Source organism: Gobio gobio, assembly GCF_949357685.1.
Source record: "Gobio gobio genome assembly, chromosome: 2".
Lineage (NCBI taxonomy): Eukaryota > Metazoa > Chordata > Actinopteri > Cypriniformes > Gobionidae > Gobio > Gobio gobio.
This window is the reverse complement of record NC_137098.1, coordinates 41,755,636-41,783,577: the sequence shown is the minus strand read 5'-3', so window position 1 is coordinate 41,783,577 and position 27,942 is coordinate 41,755,636. Positions and strand designations below refer to the sequence as shown.

Here is a 27,942-nt window from a genome sequence, read left to right as displayed (position 1 = left end):
ATAATGTAAAATATTTCAGTCTGTTATTGAAATCTATAGCAAATTTCTACCTGCCAACAAACATGCAGCTTTGTTAACTATACAGCTGTCCTGTTGTGACAAAAACCAATGGAGTTTTATAAATTTGAGATCTGACCACTTATTTAGAAATAATATCAATAATGTTATTATTACTGTTTTTACTATTATTATTTCCATTTTAATAAACTGATTTTGGTCATTTAAGTTTTGAAAGTCAACTTTTGTACATTTTGTAAACATCTGTTCTAGTGTGGTTTCCATAAAAACTGTAAACTGGACAAGGTCCCAACAAGGCAATAAACCAGTAAGAGAAATCCTCAGATCCTCAGATGTCTGTTGGCAGTTTACCATGGTGCATACTGATAAGAAGGACCATGCAAGGGCCAGAATCAACTTTAGTCGACAGTTCATCACCTTTACCATCAAGTAATCATCACGTTTGCCAGAGTCTATTTAAATAAACAAAAAAAGATAGATAGATAGATAGATAGATAGATAGATAGATAGATAGATAGATAGATAGATAGATAGATAGATAGATAGATAGATAGATAGATAGATAGATAGATAGATAGATAGATAGATAGATAGATAGATAGATAGATAGATAGATAGATAGATAGATAGATAGATAGATAGATAGATAGATAGATAGATAGATAGACAGACAAATAGAGTAAATATATTTTTATTTATATAAATATATGTGTATTTAATAAACATTAATGTTCTTTTTTTTATTACTTTTTAATACTTTTAATACACTGTCTTTCAACAGTGAAATTTGCTCACTCTGCTGGTAAATGCTCTACAAGATCACACACTAAAAGGTATTAATCATACAGCCCACCTGGGTGGTTCTAGAAATTTGATTGTATCAAAAAGCAAAAGTATTTTAACATCTGGTATGTTCCACTCACATAGATACAGTCTTTTCAAAGCAAAACTGCTGAAGAGATTTATCTTGATGATCTCTTCTCATTATTCCTTTTTTTTTTTTTTTACGCCAAACTGTTAGTGTGTGGGTGGGTGCTAGTGTGTGTGCGTGTGTGTATGTGTTTTCAATTAACAACGGAAAAATAACTCAAAAAAATCATTGAATACAGTATCGCCACTGTGAAGAGCCAGAGGTTACGGAGGTGAATTGGAAACATCCATGGTTAAGTGTTATAAAGTGCCCACAACTTCAAACTCTAGATATCAGAGCAAGAGCAGAAAATCCCTGACCGCCTTGTTCTGCCTTTCCTCATAAATGAGAGTGAACCATGTAAGAGTTCTGGGATGCAGTCCTTAACAGCATTCACATTCCCCTGCTCAAATTGAGCATGGCTTCTCTCTCTCTCCCCGCTTCCCTCTATCCATGCTGAGTGAAGCATGAGCAGGCATCCCGCTGCCCCCCTGCTGTGTGCAGAACACAGGGAACGGAGTACTCTAAACATCCAGAGCCCACGTGCTTCAGTTAGGATCCTGTTCAGATTATTAGTCCATAGTCCAAAACCCCTGAAATCCCAGAGGCTAAGTGCACAAAGCTACATGCAACCAAGGGCAGAATGTGGTCTGAAACGGGGCTGGCTAGGTTCGTTAAAAGCGATTATGTGTGAGGGGGCTCTGACACCTCGGCGTGCCGAAGAGAGGACCTTCTGGATGTATAGGATCGGAGGTGGGTTACGGTAGAGTTTGATTTCTGAAAGTGAGGAGGCTTACCCACAGAGAAAGAAATGCTCTGTGCCTGCCAGGCACAAAAAAGCTGAGGCTTAAAGAGCTACATGGCTTTGAAATACTCACTTGAAATAAGTCTCAATCCTCACACACGCGAAATCTGAGCTCCCCGGCAAAACTTCAGGATCTGAAGGCAACAGTTGGAAACGGCTACGTTGGTGCCATATGTGAAAATGTGTGCAGTTCATGTCAAAATCGACAACTTATCTTTTAATGACAAGTTCACAAGCTATCGTCCAAATTCTCAGAAACTCACATCTTAGCTTGACCATTTAAATAAACAGCCTCGTTTGAGGTATGGCTTCATACAAAGGCACACTCTGAAATACAACAAGTGATTCTCAGAAATCCCTATGGATGCAATAAAGGCTTCACTTTAAAGGGGGTTTCTGTCTGATCTGTTGGTATAAATCAGTATGAACTGATATCTCAGGAAAGCATACTAATATGAAACTGTTCTCTGGGAAAGTGAGAGAAAAGGCACTGGAAATTACCTAAAGTACTTTGTGTCCACTGATGGTCATAAACGTTACTATGAAAATAAAGAAAAGGTCAATGATATGAAGGCCAATTTTTGTCCTATTCAACATTAAAAACGAAATTCTGTCAGGTGTGTCAGCCTAGTTGTGTTTGTGTCTGTGCCATTGTTTGTCCGACCATGTGTGTGGTGTTTTTGTTCATTCGCCATGTGCTTCGGCATGTGTCGTTCTGTAGTGTTTTCCATGCGTTCAACTGTCAGTTGTCGCCCCACCCTCGTTACCCTGTTAGTTCATTATAATTCTCACGTGTTACCCCTCATTTGCTTCCCTGTTTTTTGTTCCGTGCCAGATCATGTTTATGCGTCTTGTTATTCACATCTTGCGTTTCATCTTACCGCTCCTGGTAGTCTAGTTATCTAGTCTAATGTTATTTTTTTCTGTTTTGATTTCTCATTGGAATCCAAGTTTTTTCTGTTTTGCTTTTCTTTTGCTCCCGCTGGTTATCTGGCTTTGTTTAGATTTTTTGTTTTATCTAGTTAATTACACTTTCTTTTCTGTACATTTTTCACTTGGTATTGTTAATAGTTTTTTTTTTTTATTGATTTTGTTTATTTTAACTCCTGTGGCTCGCCGTAAGATCAGTTTTGTCTTGTCTTTTCCTTTTTTATTTTGCTTTTTTCTGGACTGTGCTGGATCTTCCTGCCAACTGCGGCTTCCTCGCTGCCATCTCCCTTCTCCCCGCCTCACCTGCCACCGCTGCCCATTGCCCGTGGACCTTATCCAGTCTAGCCCTTGCTTCTGTTTGTTACCCCTTGAACTCCTGTTTTCCCAATAAACTGTGTTTTACCCTGCGAATTGAATCCTCTTATTTCTGAACCCTGACAAATTCACACATTCAGTGACTTGATGATGAGAGTGTTTTTTAGTTTCTGCCCCTGCAGACCCTTGTGACTGTGTTTCTAGTAACTGTTTATAACATTAATAATAATAAAATAATTCTTGAGCAGCAAATCAGTATTTTAGAGTAATTTCTGAAGGATCATGTAACACTGAAGACTGGAGTAACGATGCTGAAAATTCAGCTTTGCCATCACAGGAATAAATTATAGAATAAAATAAAATAGAAAATATAGAAAAGTTATTTTAAATTGCAATAATATTTCACAATAAAATCTTACCGACCCCAAATTTTAACCATGAAATTACCTTGAAAACATATTTTAAAACTTTTTAAAAGTAATGAACACATGTATTCAAGGTTAGGAAAATATGTCACATACATTTTACACCATTATTTTCATCAAGATGAAATGAAACCAAGCAACCATATGAAACCAACATGTTTAAAACTAGATTTTAAAAGATTTTCCTTTTCTTTCCTTTTGAAAACTCTTACATCACTGACCTGAAAATTAACCCAATCACATATCTGTGAACACTGATGGCAGATCACCCTTTCAAACCAAAATGGAATGGAAAAAATAAAAGATAACTGCCACTTTAAGCTAGTAAATCTCTGAAAGTCACATTAAGCTAGTAAATCTCTTTTGCAAGTGAACTGAAGTCACTCGATTGACCTCATTCAGATGAAATTCTAATTTGTATCTGATTATAACGGGCTGTCCTGAGGGACAGCTCTGTTTTCAGTCCAAAACAGCAGAATCCACAATGACCGCAAAAATCTCATCAGATCATTTCACTCAGAAAAGACATGTGGAACTCCTCAGCCATCATCCTCAATCTTATAGACCCCCCAACACACAGATAACACATAGACAGAGAGCGGGTGAGAGAGAAAGAGAGGGGAATCCAAACCACATGTCAATTTAGTGCAACTGTGAAAAGACCTATAATTCATGTACGAGTAACACTGTGGAACCACTCAAATACGCAAATCCTGGGAGGAACAATGATTCATATCATATGTCTGTCCAACACTTGACAACACTTTGAGTTCAGTAATAATAAACTATCCTGAAAATCTCAAATGCTTTAGTCAGTTACACATATCGAAGGCAGGAGAAGGCATGGCAGCAGTGACTCAATAAACTGTAACAGGCATTTTGGCATCAGAAATGCCACTATAGATTTACCTATCAGAGAAAGCAATCAGCCATTGGAAACTACCCTCATATCCAAACAAATATGTGACTTCAGCAGTCTTATATCTTTTGGCTCCTGCCAGCTAACCCACACACATGAAATGCTTTCACTATAGTTCAAACAATTAACACTATTAAGCCTATATTGTTATTCATTTTTGTATGGTCTCTGAAACTCACCAGACAAAACCTATACTGCAACTGAGATAATTACCCTTCAAACTATGCACATGAATGTGGGAGAAAAAGAGACAAACGTTGTGGTAACTTTTATATGAATCAGATTAAATGTTTCAAAGTATTAACCAAGCCAGAAAAACACACACACACACACACATCAGCAGTACCACAAGAGCTGCAGTGCGTATCTTTCTATCGGGCTGCAGACCTGAACAACAGGGCAGGACATGAAAGCAGTTCCACACAGCCATGGTGCAAGTCACAGCCAAGAGAATGCGTTTAAAAAGCCGTCCACTGAAAACCACAAGAGATGCTATCAGGCCTTCACACAGCACTTTACCGTGAAAGGAACAAAAAGCACAGTTCCAAAAACAAAACATATATCACTCTACATTATACTGTGGCATTCAGCGCTATCAGACATACGTATATCAATAATATCCAATATGCAACTTTGACATACCCGCTGAGATTAATGTGACCAGATTTAATTGACTATTTTACACCAGTAGACTTATGTCTAGTCTAAGTAGGATGCTGGTAGCTTAGATTTTATGCACTTATATTAAAAGGCTGGCATATACTGATAAACCTAAGATTACGGTCAATAACAATAGAAAATAGCTGGTGTTACAATTCTATATGAAACATTTTTTTTTAATAAAACAAATTTAAATGCTACAAGTGAATTTAGCATAATAAATAATAAATAAAACCAGTAAAAATCTATTTCACATCTTCTTTGTTTATTTTTTATCACTACAGAATCCTGGGAAAATCACAGTTTCCACAAAATATTATGTATTTTTGGCTTGGTGAGCATAGACGAATGTGTATATTCCATATTGACTAATAAATTGTAAAAATATCTGCAGACAAATATGTGCATTTTTTAAAATAACTTAAAGGTCCCGTTTTTCGTGGTTTTTTGAAGCTTTGATTGTGTTTACAGTGTGCAATATAACATGTGTTCATGTTTCATGTGTAAAAAACACAGTATTTTTCACACAATTTACTTATCTGTATACCGCTGTTTTCACTGTCCTCAAAACGGCCTGAGAATTTCCTCGTTCTATGAAGTCCCTCCTTCAGAAATACGTAACGAGTTCTGATTGTGCCAGCGGTTCCCGTGTTGTGATTCGACAGCAGCTTAGCGCACGTTGCCCGGGAAGGTCACGCCTCTTACCATAACGGGGCGATGAACGCGCTCAAACTACAGCCCCTGAAGGCCAAACAAAGGTGATTTGACTCCGGGATGAAAATAACAGCGTCTGATGGCGACAAACGCAACCGAACCGAACGCAACACTTCCTCTTCTCCACGAGGGAGCAACAAGACCACGTCCCCTTTTTTGCGTATTATTGTGGGCGGAGGTTAGTCAACAAACTGTTCTACTGACGTCATTAAAGCAGGATGTACAGGGATGTAGTCCAAACCGGCCGTTCGCTGTAGGCTTTGAAAGGGAACTTCTGTTAAATAAAATATCTCGCTTGGCATTGAACTTTGAGCTTTATCATTTTACAGGTATTATTTATGCTCTAACAGCAACATTACACACGAACTAAAGTTTGAAAAATGGGATCACGAAGAACAGGACCTTTAAAAACATGCTTAACATTTTATACAATCTCTGTCACCTATCTAAAGTGCATTCAAAGTGCTTCAAAAGAAATGAATGGTGATATTTTGTTCTGCTTTTGATAAATCACATCACCAGTATTGGAGGCTTCAGAAGACAATCTAATCTGAATCCAGTTCAAAAGATCCCTCAATTTCAGTTGCTGTTGAGGAAAATTACACTGTTCTAACAAGTCTGTGTGCTTAGGGGGTATGTGATTATCTGACGCAGATGAGATGCTATATGAATGGAGAAGATAGGGCAGAGGCTGGCAAAATATAATAGGCCAAATGCACAGGTGGAAAATAAACAACCGATTTTCATTTTGTGATATGAAGAGAAATTAAAAGAGAAACAGAGGGAGACAGAAGCAATGAGAAGCAAAGATAAGGAGGTACTGAGAGAGGCACTTAAAATGTCCTTCTCAAGGTCTGTGTAACCATTAAAAACAAATATTTCCTCCCTTGAAAAAACAAAAGCACAAATGCACAGAATTAATGCTGCCTTCACGTGCTATTAGAAATGTCAAAATTCACACTACAGAAGTCGTGATTATGAGCTTGTTGCATTCAAGTGCTTTGTTGTCAGATTGAACAGGAATCATGGAGGACACCAGCTTTATGTATTGGGAAAATCGAATTAAAGCTACACTATGTAACTTTTCCGTCCACTAGAGGTCGCCTGTTCAAAACAAAGGCGTAGTTTGATGACGCCACGTTTGAGCGTAGAATCTCGGGACATGTGGTCTTCACCTCACAGCCGGTGGAAAACAGTAAGGATAGGACTCGGGCAGAAATCATGTTCATGGATGCAATTATTAACATTACTGTAGTCTGAAGCAGAGCAGGACCGAGTGTTGTGGAGCTGAGCAAGGCCGCAGGAGCGATTGAAGAGCGGGACTGTTATTATGGCATAGTCGCCGGCGGGACTTTTATTATCACATGGTTGCCGGCGCCACTTCCTCTTTTCCAGTCATGAGTATGAGGTAACGCAACTCTGTTTATCGTATTAGATATATCGGAGTGTGTTGAAAAGGAAGTTATGACGTTCGCTCTGCGGCTGCTATGACACTTGTTCACACTGCAGTGAGAGTAAAGTGTTTCACTGAATAAAACCGGAAACCGAGGGTGACGCAGATATGACGCAATCGACAGGCGACTCCCTCACACGCATAGCTCACACGTCCCGGTTCCTTGGTTAAAATAGCAATTTCTCACGATTTACAAATAGTTGGAAACATTTGGGATATTCTAAGTACTCAACTGAACAAAATATATAACACTGGCCTAGTGGTTTCTGGATATTTTACTGCAAAAATCCTACATAGTTCACCTTTAAAACCAAAATTATATGTAGTGGCACATCACTGACAACCATAAACATTTATGATGCTATCCAGATTTGTCCGCTTTCTGCCAATTCTGTAATTTCGGTCTATTTTCGCTGTGCATAAAACATACAATACGCTGCAAATTATTACTCGTATACGTAAATATGCATTACATGAATGACAAGACAATACAATCTAGCTGTTTTGGGGAAAATCTAATAACTCATACCTGCCACAGCAGTAGTTCTCCCCACCACCATGTTTAAAGTTTATGGCACGCCCATCTCGGGAATTTAGGTATCAAAATTATTTCCAAACTTCCCAGTGATAAACACAACATCAGAAACTTGTAATCATGTGCAATTTTTACCTAGGAAACTTGTAATTTCGACAGCGCATGAAGGCAGCATTAGTAACGTAAAGAATCTGCCAGGCTCCACCATCAGCCAATCACAAAGAACACAATCACCAGAGTACTGATCACCCGACCTGCAGCTCATGCCCTCACCAATCACACTCTGTGGCCCTGTCCCAAATGGCACCCTAAACCCTCACGGCCTTCCTCCGAGTCCGCACTTTCACGACGTAATGCCGCTTTGACTACCGGAAAGAAGTCCGCTGCGTAACCTGCACCAGTGCGGGCTCGGTAGAAAGGCGCATCGAGGGCGCATATTGACCTCAAAGGTGGCGCTCACGAGCACCCTTCTGAGACCTAAAATGACAAATGGGACACCCTGCGGTCTCGTGGACTTAACGGACACGCTGCAAGAACGAAAGTACACATGAAGTGTACCATTTGGGACAGGGCCAGAATATAAGCAGTAAGCACACACTTCAGATACCCACATTGTCTGGTCTCGTATGAGTAAAGGACTCCTTACTTGTACAATGCATCTCCAGCAGTTCTCCAACGTCTTCCTGTTCCTGTCTCCAGCGTCTTCTTTCCAGTGAAACTGTAAATTACCTGTTCCAACGACGAGGTGTGTGCTCCTTCACGCCATCCATCCACGATCTTCAATACACCTGCAAAACAGTATCTGTCAGTACCATGTTCTTCTGTCTGCATATACTCCCCTGCATTCCCAATTGCCCCTGTCAACAAACCAACATCCCTTCATTAATCTTTGTCTAGAGTGTGCTATTCTGTAACAAGTAGGCTACTGCTTGAATTAATTAAACAAGCTAAAAATCTTAAAGTACTTCAATACATATAAATTAATGGAAAATTACACCAGGCAACCAAATGTTCCTAAAGTTATTGTTCTGGCCAATTTGTTTAAAACCAAACCATATTAAGTTGTTTCTTGGATTCATTCAAGAGCATTATAGTAGGCCTACATACTTAAGGGTTAAAGCTGATGAAATGTAAAATAGTATTTGTAACATAAAATCTAAAATAAACACTAAACTGAGTTTGTTTTACACATAAAAATATTTTTACAGCAATTTCTGATCATGTGACCTGCTAAGACATAAGCAAAAATGGATGTAATGATTGAGTAATGACTAGTAGGATAAAGATAATTATTCATAATGGAGATCTCTATAGCTAGGCCTGGATCACGGTCCCACAAGGGCCCTGGCCATCTGCATGCTAAATTACAGTAATCTTTCCTTGTCCTCAAACTGCCTGTTTTTAGTTATGCACTGTATTGGAAGCCAAATGCTCAATGTGACAAAGCTGTTCTACCCAAAGGCTTATAGCAGATCATTATACATGCACAACCCCAAAAGTGAAGCCTTTTTAAAATGCAACAGAGATTTGGTTGGTCCAAACATCACTTTTATTGGGTCAGATGCACTCTGTGCCATCCAAGGTGTTGCATTGTGTGGTTCGGTTGGGTAGTGCTATCATTGCATTTTTAGACTGCTTATAATATAATAATGAAATTAGCACCTCAAAAGCATCAAAGGGTCAGTTCACACTATATCCCTCTAGCAGTCTGAGAGGTCACGTAAACTACTGGCAGTGAGGGAGTGATAGAGAGACATAGTTAACAGCAAGAGTTACCAACTTCCCCCTGAACAGGGCAAGAAAACAAGTATATGAGACGTAAAGCAAAACAGCAAATTAGAGCTTGCTGAAAAATGTTACTCAATTAACTTAAAAAGTGCATAGATCCCTGTTTTTCTTCAATCAATCTTCATCTTGATAATTCTCGCAGCAAAGCCTAAAGCATTTACTTAATTCACAGAGAGAAAGACAGAGAGGGGTGTTTTTTTCTGTGTGGTTTAAAGTTTTTCTTGGTTGTCTTGGCAATTGTCAAGTCCAGGTTCCAGGCTTCTAACGACCATCCCTAAGCAAACAAACAGTGATATACTTCCTTCTATTGCACTGGGCTCAGGTTTTTGTGGGGTATATTTATTATTGGGCCCAGAGTGAAATTTCTGGGCCTGCTGGCAGCTGGTGAAAGCACTGGACAGGGAGTTTTAAATCATATCAATAATGAAGGGATTTCTACTACACCAGAACCTTAAATTCGAATGTGAGTATACGCATATCTCACTTGAAGGAGAGAATAAGGAGTGAGGAGAGACCAAGACAAGTTTCTGGCTTTTGAAGTTTCACTCAAAGGTCTGGTAAAACTTTTGTCTGACGACAAATAAGAAAGAGTGTATTATCAAATAACGCGGTTAAACACACAGACTTGCATGCATACTTGTGCACACATATTCATTTGTATTGGATTTATCATATTGTTTGTTTTCACGTACGTCTTTAAGAAATTTAATTAGCATACTGGTTGGCAGAATACTAAGCTTTTGGATAATTAGCTCCAATGCTAGCATTTATCCACGTGAGAAAAAAATGACAACTGAATGCTAAATGGTTTGATATCAAGTTTGCTCCAGCTAGAGTACTTTTTGTGTATGCATTTTCTTAGATTAATAAAAAAACACACTACTTTTCACTTGATGATATCGCAGACATTCTCAAGGTCCTTGACCAGAGTTAAAAACAACACACACCAGCAAAGGAATTTGCAATATCGAAACAAAGCAAATGTGAAACACAGCTGCACAGGACAAAAGTACATATTAAGCTCACATCAAGTCAAGTTAGATTTGGCTTTTCTCAAAACATGTCAAATGTTGGACAGAGAGAAGACAAAAGTGAATCATTGGAGAATTCTCGCAGCTATATAGGAAATAAGATGGCAAAGGAAGCATCCAGGTTTTAGCGTGATGCTTTAATGTATTCCATTCAGGGAGGAGAGGCCATACTCGCCCTACAAACATTTTTCCCACACATTTCCTGAAAAGAAATGGCTCCTGTTGCACCATATGCTATAACTTTTTTATCCAGTAATGGGATTTCATAGATTAAATATACAATACATTGCTCTTGATAGGACTGGTTAAATGAAAGTGATAAGAAAGCACTTAATTCAATGCAAAGAAGGTCCTGCTGCTCAAGGCCTGTTCACAAAGATAACTATAACAATAACTATATTGGCATCTACACAAAGAATGATAATGTTCAGTTTATCATAAGCAAATATTGGAGTTATGTCATCTGCCAGCTTAAATGCTCGAGCTCTTTAAAATTGGGTTGATTTCCTGTTGGCTCTCAATGTTTTTATCGTTCATCAGCTGGAAAAGAAATCTGAAATTGATTCCAACGATATTGATTCATCTGTGTATTTATTGTTATAGCTATGGTGTAGACTACCCGATTCTCACATAATTAAATTATTAAATCTTGTTATAGTTCTCATTATTGTTTTCATCCTTTGTATTCAGGCTAATTTCCAAATATTTATTTTATGTTAGTATATTTTATATTTGATTTATTATTTTATTTTATGTTTCAAAAATGTTGAACAAAATCATAACTAAAACAATCCGAAATAATTAAACTTTTCAATATTCTACTATCAACTTGTTGCTCAGACTCCAGTATGATTTTCCCATAAAGTATGATGAGTCTCGGAAACATCAGCACATTACCAGGACTTTCCCCATTAAAGTTTCATTCAATTCAGAATGAATATTATTAGGCAGATTTAAAGGGTGTTGATTTGTCTTTGGCTACAACGTGGCATAATCTAGCATGCTGGAAGTGTACGAAAAGCTTCTCTTTGATTTATGATAGAAGCAGAGCTATAGACAAAGAAGATAATTCACAGGTGAAGCTGAAAGAGGAAAAAGAGCTGGCCACAGAACAGAGCTGGCAGGCAAGGCTGAAAGAGTTGGCCTAACAACTATGTATGAACCTGGCTGAGGCAGATTCCTTGTGTGCCATCATTCTATCTGCAACAGAGGTTTGGAAAGGGGGTTGATTGATTCATTGATTCAATCATTCCACAGCAGATAATGTAAAAACATGTCAATTGACAACAATGTAGTGTAACACGTCTCCACAGGTCAGAGTGAATATCTCTTTATCCCTCCGTCTCCTGGCTATGAAAAGTGTACTCAAGAGAAATAAAGATATCAGTAGCACTCTACACTATCTCATTTAAGGATAATTCGGTCAATTCAGAGCTGAGGGCTGAGGCATTAATCAATGAACAAGTAGTACTCACGTTCTTAACAGTGACCCTGATCTTTTCCTGACAATGTGTTTAATGTGAACTCTATTAAAAGTGCAACAACTCGCTGTAAATATTTAGCGCTGTGAATGACTGTTGAGTGAATGCTAACCGTGAAGCTCGAAGATTCTGGAGCTGAATGGTTCCTTCTGGAAACACCTCCTCGTATTCGAGACAAATTATGTGGAAGTTATCATTTAACCTATAAACATATTTCTTTTTACTTGTCTTATTCCAGTTAGTTCTTGTTTCCAGTTTTACTCGCACGTCTTTCAAACATATATGTGCATGTTGGACTTAAACGACTTGCGAGCGCCACCTATCGGTGTCGAGCGAATTATATGTGTCAATTAAACACTCTTGGGCTGATGCTACTAACACAGTAACTAAAGAAACCACACGACAGAAGGAATTATAGCCACTAGACATGAGCGCGACAAACTAAGACACGAAGTAAGATGAATGAAAAATAGATACATAGGCTAACAGATTAAGATGCAAAACTGCTCAAAATGAGAAGGCAATGGATGAGACATATGTAAGACAATGTTTTAATTCATCATTTTAGCATATATATATATTTATATTTATATATAATGTTCATTTAAAAACTGAAACATATTAAACATTCGTATAACATTTGCAATATGCCATTTGTAAAAAAAAAAAAAAAAAAAAAAAAAAAAAAGTGCTTCCTTTTCCTTGCTGTATATTTCTGCCCAAGTTCAGTCAGTGATGACGATAAAGACAGCAAAACTCAAAAGGCACTGAAACCGGTCTCTGCTCGAGTGTTGTTGTACAAAAAAGAAAAAAGAAAGAAAGAAAAAGTTCACATGAAATGCACACGCTTACAGAGCAAGACAGGACATCACTGCAAAACCAGTGAGAAAGCACACGGTGATCGTCCACCGGAATTATTCTCATGACAGCAACAGAACATTGCATAGAGATATGCACCCTTTCACATTTTATCAATCATATTGCATAAATACAAAGCGTTTACTCTAAAAGCGTGACAGGCGTTTTACAGATCAGTACCCGAATCATGGCAAAATGTTCACAATGCAATGCGCGTTTGGACGACATAGTGCATACAGTCTGCGTTATGAATGACAGAAGGTCTACCACAGTAAAAAAAAAAAAAAAAAAAAAAAAAAAAAAAATGAGTTCCAGTCCTATGCTTTGGCATTTTGTCTATTGCCGTCCATGAAACAACCCCACCCCCTGCAAAAAGTATCAACAATATCATACAGTGAATGTTGTGCAGCAACAGGTGTGGTGGAAATACAGCCTGATATGGCAGGAAAGTTTTTTTGTCGCTTTAGATTTGTATGTAACCCAATGAGGCAAGGAGGAGTAGGAAAGCTGGTAACTTAACATAAAAAGTAGATTGACAGGGTGAAATCATGCCCAATAGCTGCACTGATATGTTTCGCGTAGCTAACGCATTATAACGACTACACCTACATCAAGCCAGTCCAGATGTATGAAGAGATGAGCTTATCGTTTGTTTGTTTTTGTCTCTTTTTTTTGTTTTGTTTTTTTGTACAAAAGGCACATGTATACCGCAGCTGCCTGGCTCCTAATGAAACACTTTCAGAATGTGTCAGCGTTTATCCAGCAGACGTAAAAATCACGCAAAAGTTACTTCAAAAGACCAGCTCGCTCCGTTAGGCGCAGTTACCCATGGCTTTGACAAACGAGCCGTCGGGGAGCTGCCTGAAGATGCCCCGTAACGTCTCCAGTTCTCGCGTGAGGTGTTCCACCCTCTTGCGCAGTCTTTCGTTATCCGACGACAACTCGATCACTTTTTGTTGCGTCTCCACATTGCGCATTTTCGCCTTGTCCCTGCTCTTGCGCACGGCTACGTTGTTGCGCTCCCTCCTCAGCCGGTACTCGGTGCTGTTCTTGTCGATCTGTTTCTTACTTTTCCCTCGATCGCCCATCTTCATGGAGCCCCCTGGCAGGTGGCTGTGTTGGTGGTGCGGGCTGGGTACGGGCGTCGGGGGAGGTGTGGGATGGCCCGGCTGGAGGTGCATGGTGGTTTGCGCGCAGTGCGCGATCTGGTGCTGCAGGTAGGATAGATGCGGCGCGTGGTGTTGAGAATGGTGGTATGTGGGTGGCATCGAGTGGCTGAGCTCATCTTCCTCCCGGGGCTCTTGTTTGATGGCCACGGGTCTCATTCGTGCCTGGCTCTCGTAGATGGGTTCCAGTTTGGAGGAATCCATGTAGTTGTTCAGACAGCCATACATCTGCGGCGCCCCCGGTGTGCCATTGGCGCCGTGGGGGTACTCGTAGTCTCCGCTCGCCAGTTTGAGCTTTTCTTGCTTGGAGCTGTTGTGGAATAAGTCAGCCAGGAACTCGTCGTTGAAGGCAGATGGGTCAATGTAGGCGCTGATGTCGATGGAGTTCTCGTTCTCGCAGATCTCACTCAGGTCTCCAGCGGTGTCTTTGTAGATATAGGGGTTTTGCTGGCTCTGTACAAGGCTGGTCATCAGTGGTCGTGGGGCGACCTCGTAGAGGTTTGCTTGCTCCATGGAGTATCTAAAACCCGCCAGACATGGCGAAGAGCTCCGGGAATCCAGCTTGTTCGCAGTACCGGAGAATGCCGCGCTGGCTCTAAGTTCTCTGCACAGGTGAGCGCGCAGCCTGTCGTGGCTGTGTGCTTGGCCGTAAAGTGAATGAGAGCTTAAAGGCTGAGACGCCACACAGGAACTTCTTTAATATGACACTTACACCATCAGCGTGTGAGCTTCACATCTGTCAAATACTTTCTCGGTGCACTTATATACGCTTTGGAGTTTGGAGGGCGGGCGTGCTCTGGGTCCTAATGCTTCCGTGCGAGAGCTCCACGCACTGATATCGACCTGGAACCTTCAGAAATGTCATTATTATTGATTTATAGGTGAAACAATATGCGATCCTTTCATATAACTCATAATAATTTATAAAATAAATAATGCGTCTTTCTTTTTTTATTAATTGTACATTTAAATTGTGAATTGTTCATTTAGATTTTGATGCTCTAGTAGGCTGTTAGAGGTGCCTTTAGAGGTGTGTTGTGAATTAAAATGCATGTTCAAAATTCTCAATGGGAAAAAGATTTTCATAAAGGGAGGTGGAGGTGGAGGTGAGCGCAGACTAAACGAACATGAGATGGCAAAGCGGTTGACAGTCGCTCAGAACATACGGAACATTACTAAAGTAGAAAACTTGTTCTATAACTACAATTCTTACTTTGTGGGATAAAAGTGAGAAAGAAAAATAACAGAGTAAACGGGGGGGGGGGGGGGGGGGGGGACGACGACGTTAATCTTTGCCGCCTCTTGAAAAATATTAAACGCACCATGCAGCCTAATATGCCATATTAAATTGGTTTGATACATTTCACAGTCAAGTGAATAGCCTCCACGTTAAATCTTACCAAGAAAAAGAAACAAAAACCCGCCACAAAAGTGTTTTTGTGCATTTATCTTTGTGTTAATTTGTTGCGTTTATTCTTATTTAGCCTACGCTGGACTGTGCCATCCATTATTTCCTTAGCGATAAGGAGAATCTTTGCGAACAATAATACGCACGGCACGTATCATACCTTGTCAAAACAAACAGTACAGCACACGTTTTGAGAGAAGCTGGAGAGCACACAGCCACTTGACAACTGCATGCGCTGCAGTTGAATCAGTGCGTGAGCTGTCTGGGAGCTCCCTCTATTGTTGCAGCGCGAGCCTGGCACCACAATTAAAAGAATGAGACGAAGCCAGCAACAGATATGCTTTTATAAATTACGTTTTTATGTTGATTTATTTTGGTCTGCTTTAATTTAGCTACCTTATATGTCAGAATTAGAAATTACCATACATTGGAGCAACAGGTTGTTACATGTATAGCCTAAGTCCTGCAAAAAAAGGGGGGGGGGAAAGAATCCTTTCAATATATATAATAGTAGGCCTAATAATTATATATAACACAAAAGTAATAATAGTTTTTTTTCCAAATTAACACAGCATAAAACATTATGAGAAAGAAATTAAATACATTAAAGAGGAACTGAAATATTTTGGAGGGCAAGTTGATCTAGGGAAATTTGTGACTTAAGGTAATGCAAGACATCTAAACAATACTATACATTAACATAATATTTCCTTGATATGTTTCATTTGTTGGTGGTGGGGTATCAATCAAAATAAATGTATTATTATTACTATTATTATTATTAATACAATAATAAAGTCGAAAGTGCAAGAATTGACAAGTCTACGCATATGTCCAAGATATATAGGCCAACAGTGCAAAATTATAAAGGCTATTACCAATATTAACTTTATTTAGCGTGGTTCTCGCTTCTATGAATCTTAATTATTTGCCTCTGTGAACACAAATGTAACATTTTAATACCGGTACTTCTAATTTCCGAGAGCTATACTATTACCTTGTTTAGTGTTCTTGGCTGATCTAATGTCATAACGCATGAAAACTCCCCAAACCGAGAACTGCAGCCTGATTGGTTTAAAGACATGTCAATCAAAGTGTCCATTTCGTCGTCTCCCCAACCCTCTGATTTGATTGGTTGCGAGAGCAGATTTCCCTACATGGTCACAAGATTTCGCAATACTCCCAGCGCCGCTTTACCAAACAATAACACCTCAACCTGTGCTTATTTCTCGGTGAACAAAGAGGACATTATTCTTTATTAAGTCTATTGGGTGGCTTGTAAATCTGGAACGTTTTCAAGGTAAGTTTTCAGAGGATATTGTAAGACAGCAGTACAGACTGTCGAATTTATATTTTTATCAATTAACCGATGGCTCGCTAACTGAGAGGATACGTGCCTCTCACTCGATTGCAAAATAGCTTCAACTCCCGGATCTGAGGCCAGCGAGGGCTTCATAGCCCGCGTTTAAACATGATCGCGATCGACAGTGGATCGTTATTCTTCATTCACGTAACTTTTATGTAGAAAGCAGCATGTAGTATGAGCTCTCAGATCATTGTTAGACGCCTTACGTCATGGTTAGGAATGTGCCAGCTATTTAGCCAAACCTGCTAACCTGCCGTAGATCCCACTGGCTACGGACGTAGACCTAAAGTGACACTTGTGCCAACACTGTGGCTGTTTTACATGGTTTAACGCGGTAGAATGCAATACCGCTGTACTGGATCTGCTGCCATTTTGAACGTAGGCACACTGTTGTCGAAAGTAAGTCAGCGGTATTCCCCTTCATTCCCACAGTTCCGTGTATGATGTAACCAGCCTGTCATGGCTCCAAAACAACATACAAAACACTGTCCGGCTTTAAAATATCGACTAATAAACTTTAATGTTCTTTACCGTATCCTCACTACTCTGGTGTTTGTTAAAAATGTTAACTTTAGCTCGACATAGTTCTGCATGACTACGGAGTTTCCCTTCTCCCGTGTACAAAGGAGCGGGTGGGAGCGCGAGCGATGATGCAACCGCGGGCAACACTTGAGCTCGCGCTCATAGGAGAGAAAGAAAATCTGCCACATATGCACATTGACATGGCAGCACGGTCGGATTACAACAACATAATTCTAACGGATGAGCACAAGCGGTTGATCCGACTTTCAGGTGTTGCAGCATTTTGCTGAAATAATGCATTTTTTGCGCAAAGCATCTGTCCAGGTGGGGATTGTGTGCCAACAAAATGTGTAAAAGTGTGATGGAGAAGAATGATGCTGATGTGTGCAGAGTACCATGTCTAACTTCTTTCTCTCCACTCTGTCTGGTTTTTAGGCACACGGCTGCATTTTGTGGCGTTCAGCTTCACATAATACCAGCTAACCCCAACTCCATCTCTGCGAAGCCCGACAACGTAGGTCGGAGAGGGTGAGAGAAAGACAGTGGAAGTGGATCCAAATGAACAAGCAGTTGCAACAGAAGATATCCAACACAGATCAGAACGGTGTCAGTGTAATACAGAATCAGCCTCATAATAGTGCATTGAACCCCGCAGGAGCTGCAGGACTACAACAGGTACACACATCAACAAGCTAACCTATTCACCCATCCATTTATGAATATTAATGATTCAGCAAAGCCAAGATCAAAGCATTGCATTGTGTCATTTTTCTGTACTTAAACCATGATATCTATTAGGGCTGCACAATAGGGTTCGACCGATACAGATTTTTTTTCATCAGCCTTAGCCGATGACCGATGCAGGCTGCCGATATTTGGAGCCGATACTGCTTTTGCCCCCTCAATTTACATCATAAAAATTACACAATTATCATGATGATAACAATGTTACAAGTCTCAATTTAAAAAAAGGAACATTTATTGTACTAAAAAAAACTATATTTAACAAATAGTAAAAACAGGTCAGGTAGAACAAGTAAAAAAAAGAGCTCAGTGCTGAAAATAAATATTTAAGCATAATTAAAATTCTGAAAATAAATATTCAAGCATAAATAAAATAATTACACTATTGCACAGAGTAGCAATAAGCAAGCAGCATAATAAAGTGCACACTGACTGTGCTATACTTAATTTTAAAAGTAACCAACTATTTACAACATAGTCATTTAAAGGTCCCATGGCATGACATTTTCATTTTATGAGGTATTTCAACATTAATATGAGTTCCCCTAGCCTGAATATTGTCCCCAAGTGGATAGAAATGTTGATCGGTGTAAAACCGAGTTCTGGTTGTCTTTCTCTGCCTTTGAGAAAATGACAGGCCAGACGAGCCAATCCTGAAGTCTCCTGGTTTGACGTCCAAGCAGGAACGGTTACCTCCCTTTCCTCCGCCCAGAGAATCTGGCACGCCCATGCAAACGCTCGCGAGATCATGGGTTGTGAACGAGTGAATGCTGGCAGTTTCTCAGTGTTTGGATGTACAAATGAAAATAGAAGTCTTTTTTCAGTTCCTTCTGATCTGTGATCAGTGATTTCTTATGTGTTGCTAAGTATTTATTATTCGCGCACACACTGCAGCTTCTCTCTCTCCCGACAGAACGGTGTTTTCGTGTTTTCTATCTTGTGAGTCAGTGTTTTTGTACGTCCTCGTCGCGTCTATCTGTTCTTAAATGTGCATACAGTCGGGAGTTTCTGCTTAACATCGGCAGAGCCACATCTTTAGAGATAAACCTCACGCACGCCGAAGCTCGGCCTTCAACATCCCCGACCCCCAGTACTGCATCTGGCCCACAGCGGAGGCACCAAACGCGGCGTGAGATTAAGCAGAAGGGGGGTAAGCGTGAGGGTCTCCGGCTAGGCTAGCCAGCTTTCCCCACAATAAACTGGATTACATTCGATTACTGCTGTTGTGTCTTTGTTTGCGCTGTGTAAGTTACTCAATGCGCTTCACTGACGCTTTTCATATGATTGGAACATATCTAGAAATAATGCTTTAATCAAACTTACTAACTCGTTCATCTCGCTGTAATGGTACATTGCATGTGTTACAGAGTTGGTAATAATGATGAAGACGGACTCGGCGTGACTGGGACTCGTGTTTATTCAGAACTCTCAGATACAAACACAATAAACTCGCGCTGACAGACAGCGCTCTCACAACTCAGTAGTTACTATAAATAACTTTGTTAGCAATCGCTCCGTCTCCGTGATGTCCGGTTCGCGAACAAATCATTCTTTTGAATCGGTTATTTTTAGTGAACCGAACCAGTTCACCAAATCGGACTGAATCGTTCTAAATGGTTCGCGTCTCGAGTCAGCGCTGATCCATAATTTACTAAAGTTACTAACTTTCTGACATGAGTGACAGTCCCTCCGACTAGAAATAAACTAATAACCTGAAGTATATTCTAGTAATTACAACAGTTCACCCTGAACTGAGACATGCTGAGAGAACTGATGAGAAGTGAACTCAGGTCCATCCGTCTCTCTGGCAGCAGCTCGTGCGTTGTAGACCTCGTTAAACCACGCCCCCTCCGCTCATTTCAAATGCAAAGATGTCAGCCAATCACAACAGTGGGCGTTTTTACTGAAGTCTCACAGCAGACACGCCTCTTGAAACAGGGCAGTCAGCCACAGGGCAAACAGCAGTATAGACAAAATGCCTTTTATTTCTAAATTATGACATTTTATGATGTAAAAATCATACTAACAATATAAGTACACCTCAGGAAACACTATAAAATAATAGAAAAATGCCATGCCATGGGACCTTTAATGCTTAGGTGCACTTAACTTAACCTCTTATTAGGCTTGCTACGATAGTCGGTGTTGCCGGTGTTACCGGTGTCCAGACTCAACACCGGTTACATCACTTGCCCACCGTGGCACCGCCCACCGTCTTTTTGATTTTTTTATAGTAATAAAATAATTTAGTTCAGTTAGAGAACAGACAATACAAATAAAAACTGAACTGTATCTGCTTAATAAAGCAGAATCCGACCGTGAGTCTCAGCAGCGGCAGGAGTCATTCATCAGATTTAAGAGTGAGGAGCTGACGGAGATGATCGCGGAAGATCTGGTTTCAAAGCGAAACGTAAAAGCGCCTATTTAAGGGAGTTTGTCATTTGTTTTGTTGTTGTGTTTTTCATTAAAAATAATAGGCTAATGAACCCACAATTCAAGCAACCCGCAGTCGAATTGGCGCTAATTCAAACCGAAAGTAAAATGTGCACAGCCGCACAGAGCGCGCATTGTTTACTTTCGCCTGGCTCCGCAGTGCGAGCCTCTGCGCTACGCTGACTGCGCGCATTTATTTTTGCCACGCGCACCGAGTATAAACAAGGCTTTACGGACGAACTGTTATTCATTCATGGCGTGCATCTCAATCATAGACTGATCAATGCTTGATCAGTGCCCTGACTACTGAACTAGGGAACTGATTGAGACGCACCCATGGCCTCACAGAGCGCGCATTTACAGACGAGCTGTCATTCACGGTGTGTGCGCAGTGCGCACTGACGCGTTTTCAGTTCAGAGCGGTCGTGTGCATGTTACTTTCGGTTAGATAGAATTAGTGATTTAAAAGCCTCCGCCGGTGATACCGGTATTACCGGTGTTGTCACACATCAATTAACCGGTGGGGAAATTTCCTCACCGTCACATCCCTACCTCTTATAGAGCAACACCAGCGGTTATTCAGGAAAAAAATCTCCCAATGCTCCACGTGAAACTTCGGTCTTCTGACCTTTTACCATCGTGTCAATTCTCAATTGATATTGATTAATATGCGCGAGGGAGAGAGAGCAAGACAGTTTGAAGACGGTGAGTGCACGTGCACGGCCGGAGGAGGGGTGCGCTCTCTGCTCGTTCTCTCTCAGAAATACATGCGACCACCTGTCACAATCGCAGTAGTCCATTTCTACATCACTCACTGATCAAATAAGGCTTTAGCCTGATAAAAATTCGCTTTGGCGGCTGCCAAAAAACGCAGTATGTGGCGGCCGGTGTTGATTCTGTGGCGCATCGCCGCGAATTAGTCTGTTTGGGAAACACTGGAGAGACACACACACACACGCGCGTCTAAACCGCAGCCTGGTGGTCTCTGAATAAAACTCCCATAAATACCACAGAATAACGTCTGCATTACTTAATCCCATGACCAGTGTTCGTAACAGCAACCGGCATGCATACGACTAGCCTATAACTGAGCTATCTGCAGCTGCCTAAATAAGTAAAAAACGTGTTTCCACTTTCAAAGTGTATGGCAATATTTCAACTAAGTCAAACAGTTAAAAGATGCTTTGAAAGTTTAAAACTTCTCATTGTCTTGACTCCAGCTCTCTGCTAGTGGGAGGTGCATGAACTGCTGCGCAGGGTTGCCAGGTTTTCACAACAAAATCCGCCCAATTGCTACTCAAAACTAGCCCAAAACAAGCCCAATCGCGCTTCTCTGGTAAAAATTTTGGGGGTAAAATATGTGTCTTTTTGGCAGGACTGCCTGCTAAAATTCGCATTCCCGGGGCAAAATATCACATAATTGGGGTCGCTTCAACCCGCGGACATGAAAAACAGCCCGCGGCAACAGGGTTGAAATAGCCCAATTACGCAGGAAAACCGAAGACTTGGCAACATCTGCTGCGTCTCCAGCAACTCAAGAGCTGCCTGTGGACGCCTGTCTATAAATAATGCCGGGGAAAAAATATTGGCGAACGCAGCAGCCTTGTATCTGCCGATACACATAAAAACCGCAAATATCGTCCGGCCGATATATTGGTCGAACACTACTGCACAATATATCAAAATATTGCAGATGTACATCACATATCGCAACAGCTTATATGCATAACTGCATGATTTTAATACTCCAAAAGATTACAAAAAGTCAACATTTTAGGTCAACGCAGAGAGTAGACTGGACACATGATTGTTACATACATGTTACGTGCCATATTGGCCCTGTCCCAAATGGCACACTTAATATGCACTTTCGGTCATGTGGACTTAATGTCTGCCGCGGACGCGTGTCCGTTAAGTCCACGAGACCGTAGGGTATCCCATTTGTCATTTTAGGTTTCAGAAGGGGTGCTCATGAGCGCCCCCTTTGCGGTCGATATGCGCCCTCGATGCGCACTTTTGCCGAGCACTGATGCGAGCTCCGCAGCGGACTTCTTCCCGACAGTCAAAGCGGCGTTACGTCATGGAAGTGCAGACTCTTAGGAAGACAGCGAGGGTTTAGGGTGCCATTCGGGACAGGGTCTTAATCATATTAAACGCAATAAGCGAAGTACTCCCTTGAAGTCTCTCAGACAGCGTGTGATCCTGAATTCAGTTCTCTTCCGCAGCTTATTAGGCAAATACACACAAAAAAAAAATTCCCGTCTTGGTGAGTATTCACTTAAACACAGTCAGTTATGTTTTAAGTGGACTAAACAGTTGCGAAAGAAAGTGTGCGTGTAACAATTTATCCGTGCAGCTCTTAAAGTGACAGCAGCCTAATAAACCCCCCTGGTTTACATTGATGTTAAAATGACACAATTTAAATTGTATTCTACCGTAAAACACTGCTGTTCACTTAGTTGGAATGATTCCTTCAGACAAAAAGAATGTGAAACATGTACGTTGGTTATATCATTTTCAGTTTTTAAATATAATTTATTTATTTTACAGACTTAAAGCATTTATTGCATCGAATATTGTATTTAACAAGTTTACGCATATCACATTTTTCTTCAATATTGTGCAGCCCAATGTAAACCTGAAAACCACAAATTAGCCATGTACTGGATATGCTGTTGTTGCTTATTATTGCCATGCGTGACATTTATTTGAATTCTGACAGGTTCCTCAGTTAGTTCCAGTGAGTCCTGGAGGTGGGGGTAAGGCTACGCCGCCCAGCAAAATGAAGAAGAGTAGTATGGATAAAGACAGCGACGAGTACCGCCAACGGAGAGAACGCAACAACCTGGCCGTAAAGAAGAGCCGCATGCGCAGCAAGCAGAAGGCGCAGGACACCCAGCAGCGCGTCAATGAGCTGAAGGAGGAAAATGAAAGACTGGAGGCCAAAATCAAATTGCTTAGCAAAGAACTGAGCGTGCTCAAAGACCTGTTTCTAGAGCATGCTCACAACCTCGCAGACAACGTGCAGCCCCCTGCTTCTGGTGGAGGCCCCGGAGACCTCTGCAACAATAACAACAACAACAACAACAACAACAACAGCAGTAACAACAGCCAGTGAGGGCCTGGTGTTGGTTTGCAGTGTGCAATGCTGTGTGGAGGCTCTCTAGGCAAATCATTTTACTTAGGCTGATCGTATTATGCTTTCTTCCCTCCTGATCCTGGAATGTGTACTGTCCGCAGTGTTTAACTTATGCGTCTTCTGTTTGTACACTCAAGTTTCTTTTTCTCGTATTGTATCTCATGCAGAACATTATGGCCATAGTAACCACAGAAAGTCCAACCTACGCTCTGATTTGATGTGCTGGAGATAACTTTTACAACTGCCTTTCAATTGTAAAGCAGCATGTTTCAGTGTCTTGAAACTTTGCAATATCTTGGAGGACTGTGAAAGCAATTTTGAAATCCGGCCAAAACTGGTCACAAAGATTTGACAGTAAATATGTTCACTCGCTCCACTCTAATGTCTGAAGATAAGATTCAAAAACTGAGCTAATAGACTGTACCGCAGTCTGTTCACGTAATTCATTATGACTTGGAATTAGGGCTACCAAAAAATTTATCAAGTAAGGATATCTCCAAATGCAAAGAGTAGCTATTATTGTATTCCTGTTTTTTTTGCCTGTCAGCTTGGATTGATTCAAACTCTTTATTTGTTGGCCATGTCTTATAGCAAATACACTGTTGTATCCATGGTAACAGACTGTAGACAGACAAAACGTATTGCATCAGACTCCAGACAGTGTCTGCATTACCAGTAGTCCTTAAATCCCTACAGTTAAGCCTCCAATTCTAACAAGGGTGGAGAAGGAGAAATAGAGTAAAATGTTAGCTCTAGCCTGTGTTTGGGTGTTGGTAGCCAAATTAACACAAACTTATTTCATATCAGTAACTGTTGTGTCTGTGTAAATACTGTTGATGATGCAAATAAGAGTTAGAATGACTGGTGCTGAACATTTAAAGTCATCAATCACCTGATGTGCCCCGAATTTATTAAATTATGACTTATACTGAAAAGTTCCTCATCCGAAGAAGCTTTTTATCTGAATACATCAAATTTTGGCCATTTTCTTTCCCTGACCAGTCTCAGAGAAGTATGTGTGAATTTACATATGTGGCAGCAGGTGTTACTAAAAGTTAATGGAATAGCCACATGACCTTTGCCCTCATTGATTCTCATAGAGCTGTGTGTTCTTGGAGTCGCTGTAGATAAACTTTTGTACCTCAGGCTATGTGTCATAGCCTCACCAGACAGCCTTTAAGATGTATATTCCCGTTTAAGAGAACATTAAAAAGGGGAGGATAAGAAAAGACAAGGCAATCTCTTTAAGATGCCTAAAGCATCTTTAATTCTAATGTATATTTTCATTTTCTATACCTGGAGTTTTAAACATTTAAAAAAGCATGAAAGGCAATGCATGATTAGCACTATTTAAACAACTAACTAAAAATTATGCTCTAGAGGAATAGCGAATCGGCAACTGCATACTTTTGTATTGTTGTATCAGGTTGGGCTAAAATAAAGTTATTGTGTAAAACTTCTTAAAAATGAGACTAAAGTCAATATTTCATGAATATTTGATTGGCATATTTTGCTTAAGTATGAGGGTTGCTGGGCAACTTGCTTTTTTACATAATGTATACTGGGTTTTTGTGCATTGTAAATTAAAATTGAATACAAAATGCATTCCTTGTGTTTGTACTAACTGTGAGGAGGAGCACAAAACCTAGACATTCATTTACCAAGTCAGCTGAGGTGCCTGCAGTGCACAGTGTCCCGCTGCAGTCAGTCAACTGGACAAAAATAGGTATGCTTTTCAACACCTCTGTCAACCGGAACTCAATTCAAACGTAAGAGCTATCGCTATAGGTTTGAGCAAAAAATACATTCCATCTTTTCACAAATAAACCATCTTATAATCACAAAAATCTAGGAATTCATCAATATTGCTTATACAATATTTAATCAATATTGTAGTTGTAATGGCCAGACTTGGGAGCCGTTTACCTGACACCGTTTTCAACTTAAAACATTCTGGATGTTCATTTACACGACAACAGTGTTTTGGGGGCCTGAAACGCAAACTTTTGAAAGCGGGTTTCAAAGTGCAAGTTTCTGAAACCGATACCGTTATTGTTTCCTCAACCACCACCAATGTGCAGCATCCACCTGGATAGCCATAGTGTGCCAGAACGCCCACCACACACCGGCTTATTGGTGGAGAGGAGAAAGAGTGATGAAGGCGATCAGTATATGGGGATGATTAGGAGGCCATTTTGATGGATAGAAGCCAATGGGCAAATTTGGCCAGAATGCCGGGGTTAAACCCCAACTCTTTTTTCGAAGGACATCCTGGTATTTTTAATGACCGCAAGGTCAGGACTTAATTTTAATGTCTGATCTGAAGGACGGTGCTTTTTGACAGTATAGTGTCCCCATTACTATACTGGGGTGTTAAGATCCACACACACCACAGGGTGAGCACCTCCTGCTGGCCTCACTAACACCTCTTCCAGCAGCAACCTAGTTTTCCCAGGAGGTCTCCCATCCAGGTAGTGACCAGGCTCAACCCTGCTTAGTTTCAGTGGGCAACCAGTTTTGGGCTACATGGTGATATGGATGCTGGTCTGTACAAGAAAACGCAAAGGAAAAGCATTTCCAATCAGAACTCGTTACGTATTTCTGAAGGAGGGACTTCATAGAACGAGGAAATCCTCAAGCCGTTTTGAGGACAGTGAAAACAGCGGTATACAGAGAAGTAAATTGTGTGAAAAATACTGTTTTTTTACACATGAAACATGAACACGTTATATTGCACACTGCAAACACAATCAAAGCTTCAAAAAAACACGAAAAACGGGACCTTTAATAAACAAAATTCATATTGAAATGGAGACATAATTTGGAGTGGAGCGCATGCAAAATAATCTGTTCCCTGAATCCACGGCCTTTGTTGGTATTGTAAGTTTACACAAATAAAAGTAGACAGTTTATAGTTTATAATTATTATGTCTTGAACTTATCTGTATGGCTAAAAATGACGGAGTGTGAGTTGTTTCCACTGTCATAAAGGAAAAAAATGTGGCCTTTGAGTAGTCTAAGCCCGTCTTTCTGTTTTTAATAAATTTTTTGAATATGTCTTAATTACAGTAGGCCTATTATAGATAGGCTAGTTATGATATTTGTGGCTGCACCAGGGTCCGCCATAAGTTACGGCTCTGCAAGGCGCAGTGGCGTTCATAGGGCGTCGCAGTGATTCTTATGTTTATATTTTTATATATGTCGAATAAATTATTAATTATTATTGTTCTGCGTAGTTTGAAGAGAAACATTTTTAAATATTTATCCCGGATATATATATATTTTTTAATCAGGAAGAGGGTGGGGGGGTCAAATGGGGGGTCAGGGCGTTTTTTTAGGAGGGTCTTGAGACCCACCCCTGGCGCCGCCGGTGATGATAGTCATTAGTCAATTGACCTATCGGTAAGCCCCGCCCCCTTAGTTACTGTTGCTAACTCGGACAAACAAAAGGAGTTGCTATATCTTACAATGACAGCTGTCAGTGTGAAAACCTTATCCCAAGATGTTTTTGGACACAGAATGTAGCGTATATCCCGTCCGAATGATGGCCAAACTTTACTGATGGTTTATCAAGTTTATTATGTCCTTTTTCACTCCAAAAAAATCATCGTAAGAGCTGAACAAACAAAGCATAAGAAGTGCGCATTAACGTCTCATTCACAAACTATCTCTCTCCGTTGCATTACCATTAACATCCACAGCAAATTACACAAAAACACTCATACAACTAACAGTAAACAAACATATACACAGACCGTATGCCTTTTCGAGGGTGCAGTTAATAACTGGTAAACTTTGTATGATCTGCAAAACAACTCCGATAAACTGCGTGCGAGCTCTTCCTTTCACTACCCGTAAACTATAATACCCATCAAAATAGGAGTCCTCCTTAGTAGGACAGATAATGTAGACCTTAAACATATCTAAAATTAAATTAATTTACATATAACCAGTTTAATATGGAGAGGCACTGAAATGTAGACCTTCGTGTTTTTGACCTACAGCGTTACATGACGTGAGAGCAGTTAGTTATTACGGTTTGTATGTTAGCAGGGACTTTAATCGTAACTGAACGAGAGTATGACAAACAGAAAATCCTCTCAGGATCCCTGGAGTCAGTGTTACAGTACCTCAGGCACGACATTTTAGCATTTTTGTAGCATAAACACCATCAAATCGATGAGAGCTTCGGATTTTCCAATGTTTCTCTTTGGCGCTGACACCTAAAGATGTCCGAGTTCCGGTCCCAGCGCAACTGATACTGAACTAACTGCTATTGGCTCATCTGCGTTCGAGGGGAGGGGCTTACCGATAGGTCAATT

General features: G+C 40.4%; 2 protein-coding genes across 2 annotated transcripts; one reads left to right on the top strand and one right to left on the bottom strand.

The window, feature by feature from the left end:
* Positions 1-12,681: 12,681 nt before the first annotated feature.
* On the bottom strand, positions 12,682-14,740 carry cebpa (CCAAT enhancer binding protein alpha). The gene has a single exon (XM_079844515.1). It carries the CDS (start codon positions 14,519-14,521, stop codon positions 13,655-13,657), a length of 867 nt encoding a protein of 288 aa, XP_079700641.1. The 5' UTR covers positions 14,522-14,740; the 3' UTR covers positions 12,682-13,654.
* Positions 14,741-16,555: 1,815 nt separating this feature from the next.
* On the top strand, positions 16,556-25,224 carry cebpg (CCAAT enhancer binding protein gamma). Its single transcript, XM_079810728.1, has 3 exons — positions 16,556-16,716; positions 17,740-17,979; positions 23,204-25,224. Exons 2-3 carry the CDS (start codon positions 17,863-17,865, stop codon positions 23,597-23,599), a joined length of 513 nt encoding a protein of 170 aa, XP_079666854.1. The 5' UTR covers positions 16,556-16,716; positions 17,740-17,862; the 3' UTR covers positions 23,600-25,224.
* Positions 25,225-27,942: the final 2,718 nt, after the last annotated feature.